Raw genomic sequence first — 10,661 nt, forward strand, 5'->3', positions numbered from 1 at the left:
AATCCGGAGGATTCGGAGCGACAACGGAACGGAATTTAAGAACAACAAGATGTACGAGTTCTGTAACGAGAAGGGAATTCTTCATGAATTCAGTGTGCCGTACACACCACAGCAGAATGGCGTAGCTGAACGAAAGAATCGGACCCTGATTGAGACAGCCCGTACAATGTTAGCCGATTCCAAGCTGCCAATCTTTTTCTGGAGTGAAGCAGTATCAGCAGCCAGTTACACATTTAATTGAGTTCTCACTGTCAAGAAGTACAAAAACACTTGCTTTGAGCTGCTGCACCGTTATAAGCCGAATCTTGAGTTTTTGGAGCCATTCGGGTCTCCTTGCACTTTTATTGATGAAAACGGTAAATTTGGCGCTAAATCTAATGAGGGTTTCTTTGTAGGTTACGCAAGCCCGCTGAAGAGGGTGTTCGTACCATGCCTGGGGAAGGTGATTCAAGTCCAACATGTGGATTGTCAGAAGCACACTCCATCGCCACAACTTCCCGGACAAAGATTCCTATTCGACTACGATAAGCTCTGGGAGTCATTTCAACTGCCGGTCGAGCCGAGTGATATGGAACTAGCACTTATGTATCAGTATGAGCAACACATGCCACAGGAGCAAGTGTCAAATCCACCAGTAGTTCCTCAACCCACCGCGGGTACTCACGACAATGAAGCAGGACCGAGTGGAACAACTCATGAACCACCAGAGGAACCAGCTCCATCTTTTGATGAATCTGACGACTCAGAAGCGGAACCTGCTCCAACTTTTGACGAGGATCCAACGGAAGCTGAGGATCAAACAGTTGATCTTGATATATCGAGCTTGGAATCGGAAGTGAATGTGCCTGACAATGCTATGCCACGGACGTTGTCTTACCATCCTTCAGAACAAATTATTGGCGACCTACAAAGTGGTGTCAAAACCCGACATCAAATAGATCGAGCTCTTACATGTTTCTATTCATCTATTGTTGATATGCAAAAAGAAGTCTCATTAAAATGTTTTATTTCGCAGATAGAGCCCAGAACCTACAAAGAGGCATTGACCGAGGATAGCTGCGTGAATGCAATGCAGGAGGAGCTGCAATAGTTCGAAAAGCTGGGCGTCTGGAGACTTGTCGATCTGCCTAAGAATCAAAAGCTAATCAAGACGAAATGGGTTTTTAAGTGCAAACGTGATGACAGAGGTGTCGTGGTGAGAAACAAAGCGCGACTTGTGGTTCAAGGCTTCAGTCAACAGGAAGGAATAGATTATGATGAAGTTTACGCACTGGTTGCCAGACTTGAGGCAATTCGGATATTTCTAGCCTTCGCGTCTTCGAAAGATTTTAAAGTATATCAACTTGACGTCAAATCTGCCTTCCTTTATGGACAAATCAGAGAAGAAGTGTATGTGGGACAACCGCCGGGGTTCACAGATCCACTGCACAAAAACAAGGTGTATCTACTAGACAAAGCACTTTACGGACTTCACCAGGCCCCGAGAGCCTGGTACGAGACGCTTTCTCAATACTTGTTGGACAACGGGTTCACAAGAGGGACAGTAGACAGCACTTTGTTCACCAAGGAAGAGGCAGGCCACTTGTTGATCGTGCAGATATATGTTGACGATATCATCTTCGTTTCCACCAACGACGACCTGTGCAAAGAATTTGAGAAAGTAATGAAGAAAAAGTTTGAGATGAGCTCAATGGGGGAGATGAAGTTCTTCCTCGGGTTGCAGGTGGAGCAAATGCCCGATGGAATCTTCATTCATCAAACGAAGTATGTGAAGGACGTGCTCGACAAGTTCGACATCACAGATTGCAGTCCTGCATCCACCCCCCTTGCGAAGAATCATGGAATTTGTCCAGACGAGAATGGAGTGAAGATGAACGAGACATTGTACCGATCAATCATCGGATCGCTGATGTATCTCACGGCTTCCCGTCTAGACATCATGTACCCTACATGTCTCTACACCAGATATCAGTCAAATCCAAAGCAGTCACATCTGACCATAGTGAAACGTGTTTTACGGTATTCGAAAGGCTGCCCAAGCATCGGCTTGTAGTATCCTCGATCGGGTGACTTTACTTTATCTAGTTTTGCTGATTCTGACTTTGGGAGCTGCAAGCAAAACGCAAAGTCCACCATTGCTGGGTGTCAGTTCTTCGGAACTCGACTCGTCACCTGGCAGTGCAAGAAACAAACCGCAGTAGCGCTCTCTACATGCGAGGCTGAATACGTTTCAGCCTCCAGCTGTTGCTCGCAGATCCTTTGGATCCAACAGCAGATGCGCGACTTCGGTTTGCAGTCCTTAGACACTCCGATATATGTGGACAATGAAGAAGCTATTAACATTACTAAAAATCCGGTTCACCATTCAAAAACTAAACATATTGAGATCCGTCACCACTTTATCCGTGATTGTCACGAGAAAAAGTTAATTCGGATTGAACACTTGCACACCGATGATCAGAAAGCAGATTTTTATACTAAACCATTTGACAAAAAGAGATTTTATTATCTTTTGAAATTGAACGGGATGAAAAATCTGCAATCTGGGAGGGTTATTGAATGTGAAGCCGATTTGGGCGGCGATCTGACGTGAACCTTTGTCGTGTTGTCAATTTTGTTTGTACAGTTTCTTTTCTGCTTTTCGATAAAAACAAAAACACAAAAATATGTTTTAGTTTCAGGGGGAGAAATTTGCAGAAAAATACAAAAACATGATAAAATTCAAAAATCCAAAAACAGTAGAAAACTTCAAAAAGAGTTGTGTAGAATAGGGGAAATGATAGTACATCAGCTAGACAGACGCAGCACGCTAAAGAATTGTAATGTATAAAATGCAATTAAGCAGTCTCGCTAAAGATGTGCCGGTAGGTTTTCGCAAAGTTAGTAGATCAGTTTGGGATATAAACATAAAATTCACTTGCGTCTACGTGGGGAACACCTCCAGGATATATAGGTAACCCCTGAAATCCTGTTTGAAGGGTCCCATATTCTGAGATACTAGGTCTTTATGCTTAGTGATATCTGGGGTATTATCCCGGGACTTCTGCTGTATGGAAATACTAACCTAGTCCCCGGATAATGCTTTACGCATTGCTTTACTTGTAAAGCCTCCCCTCAGCATAAAAAATGATGACACATTGAAAAATGTTAATCATGTGCTGTTGTAATCAAAAGATCCTCTAAAGGGGACCCACCTTTAAATCGAAGCCGTCATCTCTCTGCGTATACGGAAGTATCGACCTGAGCTCTCATGGCCCTCGCAATTCACCCCATTACAGATATCATCTAGGTATACTCACCTGTAAAACTAAATACTGGGATCTGGATACGGGAGTATATACTGAGGTAGGACACATGTAGATGTTTAAGTCCTAAAACACTAATTCTGTATCCCGAACAGGTTGAAAGTTTTGTGAGAATTTAAGAGGATCAGTATATCGGCAATCTACGCGAATTGTTTAAAAGCTTGGTGTGAAAATATAGCTTAATGGTGCTTGTGTCTAGTCGGCAACTGATATGATCCCCTAACACACTCACAAAAATATTGTGTGTACAGTTTTCAGTTTATCCAGTTTAAGAAAAAAAAAAGATTTTCGTTCTCATTTTATTTTCGACAAGTAACTTTGGGAATCGGACGATCAAAGCTTAGTGCAGATCATGTCTGTGTTTGATGAGGGCTGGGTAAGCTGGAGATGCTAAATAATGATTGGTACAGCGTTTGACAGTTGAAAATTGTTTGGAAACGTTCAAAAGTTCATTCATTTGAACTATTTTCAGAATAAAATGACTGCGTACTTCATAATTCGGTCAACCAAGGCCATTAACTTGGACTTGGTAGGCCAAGCCGTTGACCAAGGTCATTGACTTGGACTTGGTTAACTGGGTGTGACGGTGTTTAATCTGAAAAGGGTTAAAAAGTAAAATTTTTGAAAACAACACTTTGATTTCGCTCATGTGTCACACTTAATCAATGGTTTCGCTCATAGATGCTTCATATCTGATTTCGCTTATGCTTCTCATGAGGTTTCGCTTATAGCTCCATGAGGTTTCGCTCATAAGGACCTTTGGTCATCAAGAGCGAAATCTAGCCAACTATATAAGTGGGATGATTCCGCTTATATGTCACTTTTCACCTTTCGCTCATAAGTTCTCTCTCTCCGGCGACTTGAAGCGAAACCCTAAAATCATTGATTTACAGACGAATTGCTGCCCGTTTTTCATCAGATCTTGTTGTTATCATAGTTTACAATCATGGGCAAGGTTGTTTTAGTTCTATTTTGACCTGTATTATGCTTATTTTGAACTGTCGGTACATATGATGAACGAAAACTTAGATTTAGGGTTTATCTGCTAAAATCAGAACTTGAAATCAATCATATGGTGTCGGTTTAAGATGTTAATCATGTTGATGAGTGTTGATTGTTTCAGATTTGATGATAATTGATGTTTATCGATGTCCGGTTGTTTCAAACCTAGATCTAGGGTTCTTTAATGGTCAAAAATGCAATCAAAACATAATCATGTGATCGGAATCATCAGGCGAACAAGATGACAGGATCAATTTCATTGTTTAGAAAGATTTGAGTGATAGTTGATGATTTCGCCCAAACTGTCATGATACAGTGATTTCGCTTATATGGCTCATAAGTGTATCAATAAGATTTCGCTCTTATGTACAGAGTATGATTTCGCCCCAAGATACATTTGTTTTGATTTCGCTTATTGTGCACATCATGTGATTTCTCCCATAGTTCACTTTTGATTTCGCTTATTGTGCACATAATGTGATTTCGCTCTTTAGTTCACTTGTGATTTCGCTTTTGGTGAAATTAATGTTTTCACTTGTAAAAATTTTGATGTTTGAAAATTTTCAAAGTGTTTTGACCCAGTGTATGTGATGATGATGTGCAGGGTTCCAGTGTTGTTTTTGATCCTCTTCACAACAGTTGTTGTGATTTAGATATTCAGAAAAACCCAGAGTTGGCAAAGTTTAGTGGTATATTGGATTTCATGGGTCGTATTCCCATCCAGAAAGCGCTTACTGATCAAAGACCACTATACAAATCTCACATAGAACGTTTCTGGAAAAATGCAAGCTACGATGATCAGAACAAAGTAATTTCATCAATTGTTGAGGTACATGGCAAGATGGAAAAGATTCTAGTCACTGAAGCGCTTATTCGTGAAGTTGTTAACTTTCCAGATGAGGCAGAATCACCAACTAGATTTCCAGAAAGAATGGTGAAAGGATGCATGCTAAGAATGGGTTATCAGGGAGCTTTGAATGCTGGGAACTATTTAAAATCGAAGTTTCAGAAACCATACAAGTTCCTTATTCACTGTGTGTTGATGTCATTGAGCCATACAAAAGGAAGTTATGATACGATGCGTGATTATCAAATGAATATGGTTACGGCGTTAGTGTTGAACAAGAAGTAAAATTTCTCTCACATTGTATTCCACTATATGGCTGAGAATATTAAAACAGACAGCAAGAGTTGGATGTATCCGAGGTTCGTGCAGATGTTGATTGATCACGCTTATCCTGAGATTGACATAAACATAAAGAATGATTTGTTGATACAATCACACATGAGCAATGATTCACTTAAACAGCTTGTGAGATACCACCCGAATCACCCAGAACCGAAAGTTGGTGCTGAATTCTTTGGTTTTATAAAAGATGCAAACTACGCTGATCCAGATCCAGTTGATCATCAGAACTGGAGAAATGAAGCTGAAATGAAAGAGGCAGCGTATGCTGAAGAACTGAAAATTCTTGAAGACTTCAAAAACACCAAGAATGAATGGTATGTTAAAGAAACAGGGAGAAGACACAGAAAGGCCACTCCTATTGTTCAAAAGGTTGAGGGATCTTCTTCATAACCAAAGAAGAAGCAATAGAAAGCTGCAAAAACGTCTTTGATTGATAAACCTGAAGAAGATGAAACAGTGGTAGCTGAAGAAGAAGATCCATCTAATGTTGAAGAACATTTATTGTTCGATACTGAAGTCTTAAAGACAGGGCCAACTGTGGAAGCTGAAGTTGAGCATGTTGTGAATGTTGAAGCTCAGAAAGGGAAAGATAAAGTTGTTGATGACAATGAGGGAGATGATGTTGATAAAGATACTACAAGCTCCTCGAGTTCTTCAGAAGAGGAAGTTGATGAAACTGAACGTTTACGAAGAATTCAGGAGGCAACAGAACAAGAAAAATTGCTAAGGAAGAGAAAGAGACAGGAAAAGGACGATGATGATGTTTATGTTCCTTCTCCAGAACATGTCTCAGAGTCACAATCTCCTCCAGGTGGTAGAAAGAAAGCTGGAGCTCGTAAGAAAGTCATATCTCCTAAAATCAGAAAGGTTACACCAAAGATATCAAAACCAAAGATTGTCCTAAAGAAGAAACAAACAAAAGAAACCAGGAAACCACAAATACCACCACATGAACCAACACCACATCAATCGCCAATCCGTTCACCACCCAGACATCCTACACCACCACAATAACCTTCACCACCTAAACAACCAACACTACCAAGACAACCATCACCTATACATCATTCACCACTACATCATTCACCACCACCACAACAAACCCTTCTTACATCGCAAGAAATCTTTCAAACACCTCCACTCACCCAAGGTCAACTAACACCTGGTTCTGCGGGGTACCGAAACTTTCCTAATGTTCCTTCAAATTTGAATGTGAGCCTTGATGATGTAGGAGATTTTGATTTTGCAAACACCTCACAAGTAAAGAATGTTGAAAAGAAGGTTGATGAAGTGATTGCTGAGAACAAGAAGCTAGCCGCTGAAAACAAGAAAGTTGCAGATCGTGAAAGAATTCTAGAAATGCGTGTGAAGAAGTTAGAGGGTGATAACAAAGAGTTGGTGAAAAGGATTGATTCTGATCAGTCAGAGATAGATATCTTAAAGGTGAGAGTTGCTGAGCTTGAGGAAGAGAAAGCTCGACGAGATGAACAAAATGAATACTTCAAGTTAAAGAACAAAGAGCTTGAAGCAGCTAAAGCGTTCAGAGATCATGAATTCTATATGCTGAATAAAGTAGTCGAAAGTATGCTCGGAACGTCTGTAGAGCAAAAGTTTGAAGAGTTTCAAGTTGAAGAGCTCAGAGCAGAACGTCAAGCTAAAATTGTTGAACAAATGAAAGACAAAGGCAAGGGTGTGGAAGGAAGTTCTGCAGTGACAGAAAGATCGATTGTTCCTTCTATGGTTGTTGAAAATCCCGAGCCTATCTCTGCAATATCTGGTCTTTTTGAGGATGAGACACCTATGGACGAGTTAATCGGTGATAGTGATGAGGAAGATGATGAGGAGGAGGATGACGAGGAAGATGAAAAAGATGAGAAAGTATATTCTACGAGCAGTCATGGTTCTGACAACGATGACGACGATGCTCAGGGTGGTACAGGGTTGAAAGTTACTAAGGCTTCTACTGAAAAGAATGTAGATGTTTTGATGAACGACTCAGTGAACGAAGAATCAGGGGGAGCTGATAGACAGGGGGAGTCAGGTGATGCACAAAATGTTCAACATGCTGAGAAGTTGATTCTGAGATTGGATACTTATCGTGAAGAAGGAGAGCATTTCCATACTTACACGTTGGAAGCAATTAAAGAAATGACTCGCATGGTGAATCCTGACTTTAAGTTCGATTTTGAAGAAGAATTGAACGCTGAGTTTGAAGAAGAGTTGAATGCCTTCGACATCAACCAACAGCCTGAGTATGAGTATAGATATGTTGAAGAGGCTGATATGTATGACAGAGTTGAAGTCGAAGATTGGACGGATGACGAAAGTGTTAGTGAAGATACGTCACAGTTGCCAACGTTGATGGAATTTTTTACTGAGGAGAATCGTGATGAGCTGCGAAGAAAAGTTGCTGAAATTTTGAAAGATGTGAATTTTGACGGCACTCCAAAAGATATGGCAAAAGAAGAAAAGAAAAAGTGGTTCAAAGAAAGTCATGAGAGGAAGTTCAAACGGCCGTTAAAGTACTATCAACGTGATAAAAGCGTATCTCTCGGTGACATCATCAGTTGGGGTTTCTTACCTTAGATTAATGCGTATGCAATAAGAAGAGAATGTGGCGTGCAATATTTTGAGATGTTACATGATATTATGTCACTTCCATGGTGGGATATGGATGAATTATCAAAGGTTAGAACTTTGGGATATCCTGTCAGGAAGAACGACATTGCTATGTGGGGATTGATAAATTCGAGGCTTTGAGAGACTTCAAACACTGGAAGCCACACTATCCGAAGAGAGTTACAAGAAGAGATCCAGTGACAGGTGTTGAAGAGACGATACTGATTGTGAAAAAGCCTAAAACGATGAAGACTATACCAGTGCCATCAATGGAGCAAGAGTTTTACAAAGGTTTCATGGGCTGGGTTTATAGTTGTATTACTACTGAAGCAGTGATTACTTATCGAGCAGGGAGCGAATTACGAGAAATACATATATATGATCCTATGTGGCTTGTGAATTGCTCTGCAAAGGATATCGAATGTCTTTTCATAAACAAAATTCACTATCAGCCAGAAGACAGAGAGCTGGCCATGCAATTTCAGTGAGTTGCAACCCTTTGCTTTCAGAAAAGTATCAACTCTGAAAGTAAATGGAAGTCTTCATGGTGGTCGCTCGATGAGAAGATGAAAAGGAAAGCTGCTCGTGAACGTCAAAAGCTTGATGAGAACAGAGGCAAATGGATGCACATTCAAGCTGAAGAGGATAAGAAGAGAAAGAAAGAGAACGACAAGATACGGAATTTGCTTAGGAAGAAGCCTAAGCAGGACGAAGAAAAGTTTAAGTCGTTGTGAAGACCCAAAGACCAAGACTAAAGACTGCGGCTGTATCCAAGGGGGAGTTTGTTGGTGCACGAATGTCTAAAGCCTGCGTCTTAGTCTTAGTTGATCAATGTATAGGGTCTAGATGTGTTAATTATGAATGTATAGGGGTTGAATATGTAAAAGTTAGGATTTCATGTCATGATTTCGCTTATATGTCAATGTGCCATACGAGCGAAATCCCAACTAGATGATTTCGCTCATATGTACATGGTCATATAAGCGAAACCCTGTCCCCTATATATAGTAGTGTTGTTTTCTCTTTTTGTACGTTCATGTCTCCCGTGTAGCCGAACTGCTGCTCGTGTATTTTGTGAAGGATTAATGAGAAAACAGTTTTAAAGTGATCTCCTTCTGTTTTTCTACTCTATTTCTGCTTTGATTCATGCCGATTTTGTATTTCCGCTGCATTTTCGGTAGTATCTAGCTCTGATTGACTCACACGACTGTCAATAACGGTCCTACAGTAATAACTATTTTTACTTTATATGTTGATGGTATGGGACGTTAACGATTAATATATTGTCATTAATAGTGTCATGAATTCTCTTAGACGATCTGTTTTGCTCAGTGTTGCGCCCCGACGTTTCCGTCATCGGTTGGGGTGTGACACAAATTTTTATTTTTTGGAATCTATCCAATACATCATCTAGAAAGACCTTTCTAAGCAAGTCTTTCTCTGTATAACATACCTACTCATGGTTCCCATCATATATAAATTGCTCCATAAGTTCATAAAACAACACTAAACACTTAAACAAATAAACAATCATCAACCATAGTCCATAATTTTCAATTTTAAGTTTCAAACATTCAAGCCCTAATTTTAAATGTTGATTACTTGTAGCTAATCATTTAAACAAAAAAAAAAACTTTGAATAAAACAAAAAAATCAATAGCTAGAAGTCTAGAACCACAAAAAAAACATCAAAAAATATAAAAAGATTAAACCCTTGTACGTCTATGTTTCTCCTAATCATCACTTAAAAAAAATCAATAAAGAAACCATACACGTTCTATATGAGAATTCCGCCGAAATATGGGTATGAGAATTCCGGCGAAATATGGGTCGATTCCGGTCGGAAAATTGGTTTCTTCGGGCAAAAAATGGGACCGGTCGAGCACAGTGTGTCGCTAGGGATTTTGTGGGGCGAGAGAATAGAGTTGGAATGGTTATATGGGTTTGGGTTATTTTATTTAGTTCAAATTATTTGGGTTGGGTTTTAACTTGGCTTAATAAAAATGGATTTTAGATTAGGCTTTGATAGTTTGATTGAGTTAATTGAATAAGTGGTTAAAGATGAATTACATAAATTGTGTTATATAGTTATATATTAATAAAAATTAGTGTTTACAATTTTTTTTTATAAATTCATAATATTTTTTTTGAGTAAATTACTGTTTTAGCCCCTGTGGTTTAGCTAATTTAACATATCAGACATCAAGGTCGCATTTTATATCGATTTTGGCTCCTGACACTAACTTTGTAACTTTTTTGCAAAGAAGTGTAAGGATAATTATGTCATTATATACCTTAGGGGCTGTTTTTTATAATTACAAAGTTTTTTTAATATTTAAGAGATTATTAATACAATTACTCAAGTTTTTTTTATTATTTCGTTATTTACATGATTATTATTTAACAAAATACGTTTTAAATATATAAAAAAATATGTTTTTTCATTAACCATATGTTTTTATAAAAGTCATTTAAAAAAACTGTTTTTTTTTTACATTTTGTTTAAACCATCTATCGATTTTAACATTATTTCTTTTTAAACCATT

At 39.0% G+C, this 10,661-nt stretch overlaps 1 protein-coding gene across 1 annotated transcript; it reads left to right on the plus strand.

Moving 5' to 3' along the window:
* Positions 1–5,466: 5,466 nt before the first annotated feature.
* LOC110924486 (glutamic acid-rich protein-like) lies at positions 5,467–8,849 on the plus strand. The gene is made up of 5 exons (XM_022168488.1): positions 5,467–5,865; positions 6,022–6,331; positions 6,728–8,040; positions 8,211–8,420; positions 8,625–8,849. The coding sequence occupies exons 1-5, from the start codon at positions 5,467–5,469 to the stop codon at positions 8,847–8,849; spliced, it is 2,457 nt and encodes an 818-aa protein (XP_022024180.1).
* The last annotated feature ends 1,812 nt before the right edge of the window (positions 8,850–10,661 follow it).

The sequence above is a fragment of the Helianthus annuus genome, chromosome 17 (assembly GCF_002127325.2).
Source record: "Helianthus annuus cultivar XRQ/B chromosome 17, HanXRQr2.0-SUNRISE, whole genome shotgun sequence".
Taxonomy (NCBI): domain Eukaryota; kingdom Viridiplantae; phylum Streptophyta; class Magnoliopsida; order Asterales; family Asteraceae; genus Helianthus; species Helianthus annuus.